Below are 13,660 nucleotides of genomic sequence, written 5' to 3'. Positions count from 1 at the left end.
ATCAAGCATTTTTTCCTCTTTAAATTTACTACTATTACGAACATAATGAAGTTCTATTATTCAAAGTTTCTCTGATTACTCACAAAAGAACAAGTGACTAATTAAAAACAAGGGTAGCTCTACTACACACATGTAGTTTAGAGGACTTGAAAACAGAACTAGAACTATGAACACAAAGACTACAGTAACATTAAAGAAAATAATAGTAAAAGGAAACTGAATTTAATTAATTGCAAAAACATTTCCCATCTTTTGATAAAGTGAGGTCCTATTTGCTACAGAAACAGTCAGGCTCACTAGGAAAGTTGGTTTTTACTTATTTTTCCCCCTATGTTACAATGTGGAGAAGAGTATGTTTTGAAAATAAGGCTGTAACCAGTTCCAATTATCTTGTGATGAAGAAAGCCATCTATACCCAGCGAGAGGATTGTGGGAACTGAGTATAGATCACAACATAGCATTTTCACCCTTTTTGTTGTTGTTTGCTTGCATTTTATTTTCTTTCTCATTTCTTTTTTACTTTTTAATTTGATTTTTCCTGTTCAGCAAGATAATTGTACAAATGTGCACATATTAGATTTTATATATATATAGTCATGTTTATCATATATTAATTGCTTGCTATCTAAAGAAAGGGGTAGGAGAGGGGGGGAATTTGAACACAAGATTTTGCAAGGGTTAATGTTGAAAAATTATCCATGCATATCTTTTGAAAACAAAAAAGCTTTTTAAAAAAAAATCTTACAAACAAATCATTCTTTTTTTTTTTTTTTTTTTTTTTGCTGAGGCAATTGGGGTTAAGTGACTTGCCCAGGGTCACACAGCTAGGAAGTGTTAAGTGTCTGAGGTCACATTTGAACTCAGGTCTTTTCTGACTTCAGGGCTGGTGCTCTACCTACTGTGCCATCCAGCTGCCTCTTACAAACCAATAATTCAAGATTTCATTAATGATAGAAAATAAAGAAGCTGTGAGGAGAGGGAGAGGGAGAGGGAGAGGGAGAGGGAGAAGAAACAAGAACCGAGATTGTTATGCAAATCAAAGGGCAACAATTAAAATTCCCAACCAATAAATAAATAAATAAATGCATCTTTGCTTAAAGGACATAAATAATTCCTCTTCAATTTATTGCCAAAGTGAAACTAACACACATTAAAACAAAACCCTGAATTAAATCCTAAATCTAGTCTTTCATTATATAATCTTGGGGCTATAAGTTCATAAATCCTGTCTTTCACTGAAACAAAAAAGTGCAAACCTGGATGACATTTACAGTGATAGTAGCCAAGATAAAGAGGAAAAAAATGGAAGAGTATAGAGATATATATAGGATTGTTCAAATTCACTAGCATGAAAGGTAAAAGGCTGCCAAAAAATGAACACAATTCTTGCCTAACGTTTTTCAAAAACGAATGTGTCTTCACCATTCCTGTTCTTGCTTCAAGCCCATGGCAATTTCCTTATTTCCTAATGGAAAAAATACTGTCAGAGGATCTAGAATCAAATCCTGAAACCATTATTTGCTACCTGTGTGACCTCTACCAAGCCACAAAATAGAGACTAAGATCTCTTTCTGCTCTAGATCTATTATTCTATGACTTTCTTCTGGACTTCAGTTTGCTTATCTAATATTAGATAAACTCTACATAGATATCTATTTCAGCTCAAAATACTGTGATCTATCTTTCCTAATTATTTCAATTTTGTTAAGATATTTTAAGGGTATTCTATTTCTTAAAATTCAGAATTCCATTCATGGCTATGCCTTCATCTTCTCTAAACGTCCTGATTTAATTTCTGTATACTACTTTATACCTATATAAGAAGGGAGTGGGGGGAGAAGAGGGTTGTTTCTGTTTTGTTCAATTTCCACCAGGACCTAAATTCTTACATTCTAGTGAGACATATAAAATATTATGCTTGCATAGAACATACACTCTTAATGAAGGAACAGTAAGACTATGCTCCAGAAATCTGATCATTTTCTTTTTTGAGAATTCTTACCAAAAAAGGATATTTTCTTACTATCTTGATTTGACCATGAAACTGAATTTTGTTTATAGCAAATGATCAACAGCATATAAGCCATAAACCTAAATAATCATATACAGCTAGTCAATCTTCAAAATCAGTTTAAAATATAAGCCAAGATGGGTCTTTTGGCCAGAAATGGATTATATAACCATAAAGGTTGTATATATTTGTGGTGTTTTGGAAATCTGATCAAGAGGGCTAGACAGATTTAGATGTGTATATGATTCTATACACACATATACATTTACACACACATGCATGCATGCGAGCCAGGCCTGCATGTGCAAGTAGGAAAGAATAGGAAATGTTAGAGTCAAAGAACCTTGGTTTGTATCCCTTTGGACACTACTCAACTTTTCTGGTTGTTCGTTTCCTCATTTGTAAAATGAGGAGATTGGGCTAGATGGGCCTCTGAAAGACAGCAGATAAAAGCAATTTTTAAAAATGAAGGGGAAAAGCACTAATTAAAGATCCAGAAATCCACAGGAAACAAAATCCAAGAAAGAAATCTGCCATAAAACTTGGTCTCTTATAAACAAATACAAAAAAAAACAGGCAAGAAATAAAATGAACTAGCAATCCTGATTCAAAGGGACAATAAAAAAAAATCAATCTTATATTTATCACTGACAATTGAAGAAATGGGACTCATAATTAAAATACAGCTATTTGAAATGTATAGCTCTCCTCCAATTGATAAATGGTCTAAAGATACAAATAGACAATTTTCAGATGAAGAAATTAAAGCCATCTATAGTCAAATGAAAAAATGTTATAAATCACTATTAATTAGAGAAATTAGAAAATAACTCTGAAGTAACACCTCATATCTTTCAGAGTGGCTAAGATGAAAGGAAAAAATATGAGAAATGTTAGAGAGGATGTGGGAAAACTGGAACACTAACGCACTGTTGGTCGAGTTGTAAAGTGATTCAACCATTCCAGACAGCAACTTGGAACTATGCCCAAAGGATTATAGAACTATGCATTATCCTTTGATGCAGCAGTCTCACTAAAGAAAAAAGACCCATATATACAAAAATGTTGGTAGCAGCTCTTTTTGTGGTGGGAAAGAATGGGAAAATGAATAGATGATCATCAATTGAAGAATGGCTGAATAAATTATGGTATATGAAAATAATGGAATACAAAAATAATGGAACAGATCGATTTTTAAAAAGCCTGGAAAGACTTACATAAACTGATGCTGAGTGAAGCAAGCAGAAGCAGAAAAACATTGTATATAGCAACAAGATTATGTGATGATCAATTATAATATACTTGGCTCTGCTCAGCAATTCAGTGACCCAAGGCAATTCCAATAAACTTTGGAAGGAAAATGCCATCTACATTCAGAGAAAGAACCATAGAGTATAAACACAAATCAAAACACAGTATTTTCACCTTTTTCTTTTCTTCTGTTTTTTCCCCCCTCATGGTTTCTCCCTTTTATTCTGATTTTTCTCTTCCCAACATGATTCATATGAAAATATGAAAAAAAAATTAATGTACTTGCATAACCTAAAATAAATGCAAAAACATAAAAAAATAAAAAAAATTGAAAGAGTATAAGATAGTTCAATCCATACCACATTTTTCAATAATGCTTTCTTTTTTTAAATATATGAAAAAAAGAAACGTATAACATTAAAAATAGAGTTTTTAAAAGTATTGTGTCACTGTGTATTAGAAAGATTAAATTTAAAAATCATTTACTGAGCACCTAAATGCAAACCACTGTAGATATAAAGACAAAAATTAAAACAGTCTAAGTTCTCAAAAAGAAAAGTTGGCAGAATAAATTATTCTGTATAGGTTCATGTGAAGAAATTCAACAATGGGGCAAGTGGATGTTAATAGTTTTCATAATTCTGAGAAAGATATAAAATTGTAAAATGTAAATTAGAGGAAATTTTAAGAGCAAAAAAATTAACTGACTTCATAAAGATATTTTCCACAGGATAAATCAATATATCCAGAATAAGGAAGGAAACAAAACTGGAAAAACATTGTACCAAACATTTCTAGATCATCCACAATGTAGAAAAGATTGACAAATTTCTAACAATGTGAGTTACCTAATATACAAGTGGTAAATATATGAAGAAGTAGTTTTCAAAAGATGAAACCAATTAGCAACCACATGGGAAAAAATTGTTCAAAATCTCCAGTAATTAGAGAAATGCAAACAACTCAGTGCCTACTTAATCATTAAACTGGAAAAGTTATTGTAAGATGACAAAAATCAATACTGGTACTGTTTTGTAAAACAGCAGTTCTTTATATTGCTGGTACAGTTGAACCAATTGTAAAGCAATGTGAAATTATACAATTAAGTTGCAGAAACTGTGCCCATCCTGTGACACAATAGTTCCACTGCTGGAATCATATATAAAAGACAACATAGAAAGGGATTAAAAAAAAAAAGGCCTTATTTTAAGAATAAAAAACTGTTAACAAATGAGGTTCATCATCAATTTGGAAAGGACCAAATAAATTATTTGTTAATGGCATATGCACATAAGACAAATTAACATACATAACATTTAAACATGCATACTGACTACAACCACATAGTTAAAAGCCACAACAATTCTTCTGGATCTTTTTCGAACCATCTTAATTATATGTAAATTCATATTATACATATAATTAAGATGGTTCGAAAAGATCCAAAAGAAAAAGACAATAGAAATACTATGATAATTCTAAATAACGGAAGATTATAAACATAGGCCAATGATTTACAATATTTTAGATTTTACTTCTTATATTCCTTCTTCTTAAATGCTTTTGTAATGCTCTTGGCTTATAAATTTAAACCTAAATAAAACTTCAAAAGAATGAAACCTCTCTATGGTATTCAACATATCCAATAAAGACCTAAATTTACTAAATAAAGTAAGTAGTCTTCAGCATGTACTTTTTTTTTAATAGCATTTTATTTTTCTAATCATATGCAAAATTGGTTTTTAACACGAACCTTTGCAAAACCTTTGTGTTCCAAATTTTTCTCCATCTCTTCCTCCCTCCCCCATCCCAAAGACAGCAAGGAATCACATATAGATTATATGTGTATAATTCTTCTAAACGTCTTTCCAAATTTGTCATGTTGCAAAGAAAAATCAGATCAAAAGAGGAGGGGAAAAAAAGACAGGAAAGAAATAAGCAAACAACCAAAACCAAAAAGGGATTTGCTTTGATCCACATACAGTCTCCATGGCTCTCTCTCTGGATGTGGATGGCATTTTCCATCACAAGTCTATTGGAACTGTCTTGGACCATCTCACTGTTGAAGCATCAAGTCCATCACACAATTGATCATCACATAATCTTGTTGTTTCCGTGTACAATGTTCTCTTGGTGCTGCTCACTTCACTTAGCATCTGTTCATGTAAGTCTTTCCAGGCTTTTCTGAAATCAGCCTAGTATGTACTTTCAACAAATGAAAAATAATTTGAGTGTTTAGTATGTAATAGATATGGTGTTAGCTTACATTGTATTTGTGTGTTGATTACTGTAGAGGGTCTTTCCCTGCCTTTTCTCCTTCCAATCTTTGATGCTAAACACTAATAGAAAAAAAACAATACAATCATAACAAGTGGGCTCACTACAAAGCATTCATGACCTATATAGTAATCCTTTTATTCTTGACAATTACACTCCTCAAACAGTTATTAAGTTTTCTTTCTTTGGGACCCCTACACTTTTTCAAGCCATTTTACCACAGGGTCTCCCCTCCTATGTAAAAGAAAAAAAATCCATGCCAACCACAGCAATCCACCACAGCAGTGGATTCTCTTCTCCCTCGTCTCAAAAACTTCTCTTTCTTCATCATTCCAAATTTTCTTCTTCTCTAGTATCTGAACAAGATATACAAAGCCTGCATTCCTATTTGCTTCCTAAATTATAAAGCCACTGGACCTTTGCTCTTTTGATCCTTTCATCTTCAACCTCTCCCTACCTGATAAGTTCCTCCTCTGCTGCACAGTCTGCCGACTGTGTCAGGTCTCTCACAATCTTAATTCTTTTATTTTTTTCTTTCTTTTAACAATCAAACTCCTAGAAAAAGACAGCCATACTTTCCTCAATCCTGAACAATAGAGTTTCCAACACCAGAGTGAACCATACTGCCTCTTTCAATGCTAAATGAATTCAATTTATTAAGCTATATAAACAAAAACCACTTTGCTATAAACAGATACAAAAAAAAGAAAGAAAGAAAGAAAGAAAAAAACAGTCCTTGCCCTCAAGAAGTTTACATTCCACAAGGAGGATACATGTACATAAGCATTTTTAGGAAGGAAAACTTTTTGGGGAACTTAGGAATTTCATGAACCCATCTAAATCTAATGATTGTTTCTCATTAGCAAAACTAGAATACTATCCTGCCTTATTTCAACCCCTTAAAAGTTTCCTTCAAAGCACAATTCAGATGCCGCTTCCTACCAAAAATAAAATAAAATAAAATAATAAATAAAATAAAAGAACACAAATGTATAGATTGTGTTCCAGTAAATGAAAGCTCTTTGAGGTGAGCAATAAATGTTTTTTGTCTTTATATCTCTACCAATGAGTATAACCTGGTACTTGTTGGATTGAATCTTAAAGCAACAAGACACAAAGAACAGTGGAATGGCCGTTTTTTGGTTTTTTTTTTTTAAATCAAAAAAGTGGTTCAAATTTTACCTCTTAGACTCATAATCACAATGTTGCTCAAGTCCCCAGTTCTTAATCCAGTGCCTGGCACACAGTAAGCATTTATAAGTAATTATTTGTTAACTAACCCTTAACCTCAATGCATTTCTGTTTTGACATCTGAAAAACATTGGTAGTCCTTCTAGTACATACCTCACAGCAATGCGTAAGGTCCGTGCGTAAGATCACAGTTTCTGTGCTAAAAGAGACCTGAAAAAGAAAAAACTAAAGCCCAGGGAGACTGATTTGATGACATTACACAGTCAAATTTAGGTCTTTTGACTTAAATCAGATGCTCCTTCTACTAAATTACTACTGTGCAGAAGAATTTCTAATAATCTGATCTATTTAAGTAGGCTAATTCCAAAAAGATTTATCATTTATCACTGGAGGACTTAAAAAGAATAGCTAAAGGGGCAGCTAGGTGGTACAGTGGATAGAGCACCAGCCCTGAAGTCAGGAGGACCTGAGTTCAAATCTGGCCTCAGGCACTTAACATTTCCTAGCTCTGTAACCCTGGGCAAGTCACTTAACCCCAACTGCCTGAGCCCTCCACCCTCTCCTTCCCCCCAAAAAAAGGCAAATGATAAGTTAGAGAGGAAGCTATAAAGTAGATTGACTTTATTCGGTATGAGTTGAACTAGATGACCCTTGAAATATCTTCCAATTCAAAGAGACCATGATTAGTGTCTTTCAAAGAAAAGTTATTATATGTATATTAGGTATAGTAAAATACTACTTCCTATTAGTAAAGAGTCAAGAGAAAAAGTAGAGCTACACTGCCTGCTTACACTAAAATTTAGGAGATAATAAAAGTATGATACATAAAGGTCCTGTGAATATCAAAAAACTTATAGCAACACTTTCTGAGAGAATAAAAAAAATGTTAAAATAAGTGCCCATTAATTAGGAAACAAATAAATTTTGGCACATGAATATGTTGTAATGCTGTTGCTGATAAACTGTTGTAAAATTATAAACACAAGGAATTTTGAAAAATATGACTAAAAAGCGTTAAGAATGAAGTAAGCAGAACAAAGAAATCCACTTAAACAATGATGACAACACAAATGAAAATATCACTAAGAGGAAGCAAAACAAAAAAAGTAATATATGTCAATCTTGGACCCAAAGATGATGAAAGGAATCTAGGTGCAGAACACTGCATACGTCAGACAGTTGCTGTGTTCCTTGGATTTCCTTACAGTTTTCTTTAGTATAAGCGAAGCTCAATTGAATGGTAGGAATGAAAGGTTTAGAGAATATATAAAGAAATGACTGATATAGGAAATGATGAAACTCACTGGTGTCAAAGTCAAATAAAAACATATCCCTGTGGGGTCATGTTGACTTAGAAAATAACAAATTAACATTACTCACATTGTACTGTATTTTTATTTATTACTCACATTGTACTGTATTTTTATTTATTTTGTTAAATACTTTCCAGTTACATTCTAATCTGTTTCAGGTAGCACTCAGGAGTTTTTTTGGCTGATATTAGCCTGCAAGTTAACATCTTTGATTAAAGGGACAATTTTGGAGACACTTAGGAAGACTCACATGAAATGAAAAGCATGAAGTTAGCAGAACAACAACTTATACAGTAACAACAATATTGTAAAACAAAACTTTGAAAAACTTGAAAATTATGATCCATTCAATAATCAAATACAATTTCAGATGATTCATAAGGAAGTATACTATCTATCTCCTGACAAAAAGTTTATGTACTCAAAGTACACACTGAGAGATAGTTTATTGGACAAGTCAATAAGGGAAATTGTTTTGCTTAACAATACATCTTTGTTGCTTTTCTTTTTTTTCAATGGAAGGCAAATTTTGGTTAAATGAAGGGAAAAATTTAATTTGAAAATTAGCTCATGTAAAAAACAAAAATCATGAATGAAACTCTGAAATACAATTTTTGCTTTCAAGAAAGCAGAAGACCTACATAAATCCTCAAAAACTCACAGAAAGAGAAACTGGAGATGCTTAAAAAAGAGAGAGATTAAATCTCTAATAAAGTAGAAGCAGCACTGGATTTGGGAGTAAAGGATGATAAATTAAATTCTAACCTTACTTAATACTTTGGAAAACTAAACCTCTCTAGCTATCAGTTTTCTCATCTGCAAAGTGAGAAGCTAGATTAGATGATTCCCAAGAATCAAATACTAAATCCTAAAATCTCTGTAGAGTGAAATAGAAAGGGAAAAGAGATAATTTTTTAGGCAAAATGTTCCTCCTCATTAAATGGGAGAAAAACACTTGGTAAACATGTGGAAACAAACATACAATATGTTAAAAGATACAAGCAAATGAAATAGCTAATAATCTGTTATTTATTCTATTAATTCTGATGAACCCGCAAAACTAGATGAGCAAAAACAAGATACATCAAGATAATCCAAAAGTCTCATTTTTACTTCTAGTTTCATCAACAAATCATTTACCCAGTTAAGGAGCGAAAAAACAAAAAAGAAAAGGAAAAAGAAATGGAGGAAAAAATACCCACAATTTATTTCAGTGTTAACCCATACTCCTCTTTCTCTAAGCCTCTGGTGGAGGTATTAATGACAAAAAGTTAAGAGGGAGACTAAAGCAACTTAGGGCATGGATAATTCACAAACTATTTAACCAGTAACTGGATGAGAGAACTAAATGGTCTTACAATCCATTCAAATATGTTACCTATCTTTAATTGTATGATCACTAGTCTTGAATGGTCCATAAAACCCTATTAAGATGAATTTGATTTATTTCAATAGCTGGTTCATTAAAAGTCTATACTCTTACCAGCTCTGTGACCTTGTACAAGTCCCTTAATCCCAACTGTCTCCAAAAAAAAAAAAAAAAAGTTGGTGCGAACCATGCAAGAACCCTAAAACAATGATATAACTCTTTTCCCATCAATACTGATTAAAGAACCTCTACAGGGTTTTAAGCACCTGAGCACACATTACTCAGTGAAATCTGAAGGAAAAGAACATAAGCAATAAATTATAATTTTTCAAAGTGGTCATCAATAGCATAATGCAAGGGCCCTACCTGAAATGGTATCTTAGTTAACATTTTTAACATATTGGATGAAGGCACATAACCGATCCTTTTAATGATTAAACTTAGAAGTTCACTTTAGCCTCATTTCCAAAATATATAGAGAATTGACCCTAATCTATAAGAAATCAAACCATTCTCCAATTGATAAATGGTCAAAGGATATGAACAGACAATTCTCAGATGAAGAAATTGAAACTATTTATAGACATATGAAAATATGCTCCAAATCATTATTAATCAGAGAAATGCAAATTAAGACAACTCTGAGATACCACTACACACCTGTCAGATTGGCTAGAATGACAGGGAAAGATAATGGGGAATGTTGGAGGGGATGTGGGAAAACAGGGACACTGATACATTGTTGGTGGAATTGTGAACACATCCAGCCATTCTGGAGAGCAATTTGGAATTATGCTCAAAAAGTTATCAAGCTGTGCATACCCTTTGATCCAGCAGTGTTTCTACTGGGCTTATACATCAAAGAGATACTAAAGAAAGGAAAGGGACTGTATGTGCCAAAATGTTTGTGGCAGCCCTGTTTGTAGTGGCTAGAAGCTGGAAAATGAAAGGATGCCCATCAATTGGAGAATGGTTGAGTAAATTGTGGTATATGAACGTTATGGAATATTATTGTTCTGTAAGGAACGACCAGCAGGATGAATACAGAGAGGACTGGCGAGACTTACATGAACTGATGCTGAGTGAAATGAGCAGAACCAGGAGATCATTATATACCTCAACAATGATACTGTTTGAGGATGTATTCTGATGGAAGTGGACCTCTTTGATAAAGAGAGCCTTAATTGATCAAAGATGGACAGAAGCAGCTACACCCAGAGAAAGAACACTGGAAATGAATATAAACTGCTTGCATTTATGTTTTTCCTCCCGGGTTATTTATACCTTCTGAATTCAATTCTCCCTGTGCAACAAGAAAACCGTTTGGTTCTGCACACATATATTGTATCTAGGATATACTGCAACCCATTCAACATGTAAAGGACTCTTGCCATCTGGGGGAAGGGGTGGAGGGAGGGAGGGGAAAAATCGGAACAGAAGTGAATGCAAGGGATAATGCTGTAAAAAATTACCCTGGCATGCGTTATATCAATAAAAAATTATTAAAAAATTTAAAAAAAAAAAAAAAGAAGTTTACTTTAAGCTCCACGGCAGTTATAATCTACTTATGTCAACCAACTGTAGATGTCTGAAATTCAAAATACCCTGAACTCAAACTACCAATAACAATTTTAATAAGAAATTTTAGTTACTGAAATTGGAGGAAATATTTATGAAATTTGTAGGCAATATAAGAACCGGTTTTAAGTCCATTCAACTTAACCTTTTAGAGCAGTAATAGCAAACTCAAATAGAAACAGTCCTATTATCAACTTAGAAAACTTCAAAATTACATTCTCTATATTGTATTGTATTTTTATTTATTTTGCAAATATGTCATTTTAATCTGGTTGAGCTGTTAATACTAGAACTTGCTGCCATCACAATTTGACACTTCTGTTTTAAACTATACCAGACAACTAAGATTTTGAGTTGTTGTGAAGGTACCAATCTTCACTGATAAAAGGGTCCTCACTGGGAACGTCCTACATTGCTGACACATATCAATTCTTCCCCAAAAAAAGGAAGAGGGAGAAAAAGTGAGAGAGGAATGTTTAAATTCAACTACCCTCATAAGGGAAAAAAGTACATGAAAGATATGAAAAATGGTCATTAGTAAATGTTTGCAAATGCTGCATAGTTCAAGTATGATATAGCATTTGCCAAGTGTCCATAATCATTATTTTAAAATGCCACTATACAAAAACAATCCCTCCAGACCTATCACTCTATAAAACCAGAACTACATTGTCATACCTTTCAGAAGCTTCCTGCTTTAGTTGTGGAATCCCATCAGGAGTCAAACCAGAATCTAAAAACCCAAGAAAATCTCGTTCTGCATTAAAAGATGCCTTCTCCAAGTCCATCTCTGATGGTTCATGGCCACTCAATTCAGTATCTGGAACACTCTGTTGTATTTCTGATCCATCACTTTCAGTAAGATGGCCCCGATAACCAGGAGAACTGGGGACACTACTCCCTTCTTGGTCTGAACTGTTCTTTTGTCTCACATCTCGTTGAGGTTTGCTGTTCAATCCATCATCCCGAAACCCTTTGGCAAATGGGTTGTAATCTATTTTTAACTGGGTAATTTGAATGTTCTGATAAGCTGTCACTGCAAAGAACTCAGTCTGTGGGAAGGTGAAGGTATGGACATCAGGACCATTTAGCTGTATAATTTCTGTAGCCTTTTCTGCAGGTACCAGGTGAAGCCGTGGCAGGTAACGATGCATGGAATGTAAGATAATGTGCCCTTCCTGATCCAGTGTATTGTTGGTAAGTTTCAGTTTATAGAAAGACACTGGTTGATGCATCCAATAATGGCCTGTAGAAGGAGATTCTGGATGAATGAACACCCTTCCCAGGACATGAGGCTCTGCTTTACCACTGGGTTCCCACCAGCGGCCATTCCATTTATAGCGATGGTTGTCCACAGGAGAAATGTCCATTACAAGGATATATTTCAAATTTGAATTTAAGCCAGTTATCCAGTAACGACAATAAGGAAACATGCGTCTTCCCTGCTTAGTTAGAATCATTTCTGTGCTTCGATGATAGAACTCATTCCACATGCTATTATTATCCAGGGTGACAGTGATGCCCCCTGAAGTACAATCAGCAGGAAGGCATGTCTTTACTTTAGTTTTTACTGGTGATGATGACACACTGCTGGCTAAAGCACAGGCATCCCGGTTTGCTACTAAAATCCCTTGATCAGTTTTACTATTTCCTTGCTGCTGTTTCAAGATGACAAAAAAAGCAGGAGCTGCTCCTGATACAGTACCACCATCTTGATTATTCAATGCAACCTGCTGCTGTTGCTCCATAATAACTTTAGTAGTAAATTCTCTCTTGAACTAATTGTAGACAACACACAATCAAAACAGCTCGGCCTGTGTTCTCATCATCCTGAAAACAAGCAAAACAAATAGCTGAATCTTCTTTAAAAATAGATAATACAATATTATAACAACTTACTTTCAAAATGACAAGGATGTGAAAAATGAATCTAAAAACTGAAAAGGACAATGTATTCTCAAAAATATACCTTAATTATTTCACCATACCATTCCATTGCTACAAAACTGTAAAAATACCCATTCAATAATTAAAATGTCCATTCCTTTGATCCACGAAACTCCATTACTAATCTAATGAGGTTAAAGAAAGATCAAATATATACCAAAATATCCATAATTGCACTTTTTAATGGTACCAAAAAAGGTTAACAACAAAGTAGGGAAATGATGGAATAAATTGTGATACACGAACTCAAATATTATTATGCCATCAAAAAATGACAAAAGTTAAAGAAGTATGAGAAGACTTTTATGAATTAAAGGTAGAATAAAATAAAAAGAACCAGGAAAAACAATATATACAATAATTTCAACTATAGAAAGAAACAAATAAGAATAAGAACTAAGTACAATGTTATTATAAAGCCCTGGGAAAAAAATATCAAATATACCCCCCTTCACAAGATAAAGGGTGCAGAGGAGAATATTACAAATGTTGGCAAATAAAGTCAATGCATTATTTTACTGAACTTCTTTCCTCCACTCCTTTTTTAAAAAATCTTTGCCCAAAAGGAAGGCATACTGGTTAAAGAAAGACAGGGAAATAAATACAGTTGAAATTCAATATGAAGTAAAATTAAAGGTGAAAAAAATTTTGAGTAAATTTTTCTGGCAATGATTTTTTTCCTCGAAAGTATTTTATTTTTCCAGATCCATGTAAAGATAGTTT

The 13,660-nt window shown here is 33.3% G+C and overlaps 1 protein-coding gene across 3 annotated transcripts in view; it reads right to left on the bottom strand.

Moving 5' to 3' along the window:
- Window positions 1-12,837, bottom strand: part of MGA (MAX dimerization protein MGA) — an 86,812-nt gene extending 73,975 nt beyond the window's left edge. For all 3 annotated transcript variants that reach the window (XM_051977123.1, XM_051977125.1, XM_051977124.1), the window contains exon 1: window positions 11,669-12,837. In XM_051977123.1, coding sequence (XP_051833083.1) covers window positions 11,669-12,738 — 1,070 coding nt within the window. In that variant the 5' untranslated portion in view covers window positions 12,739-12,837. The remainder of the gene's footprint in view (window positions 1-11,668) is intronic.
- Between the last annotated feature and the right edge of the window lie 823 nt (window positions 12,838-13,660).

Source organism: Antechinus flavipes, chromosome 2, assembly GCF_016432865.1.
Source record: "Antechinus flavipes isolate AdamAnt ecotype Samford, QLD, Australia chromosome 2, AdamAnt_v2, whole genome shotgun sequence".
Taxonomy (NCBI): Eukaryota; Metazoa; Chordata; class Mammalia; order Dasyuromorphia; family Dasyuridae; genus Antechinus; species Antechinus flavipes.
Note: the sequence above shows the minus strand (reverse complement) of the source record. Positions and strands in the feature narration are given on the sequence as shown.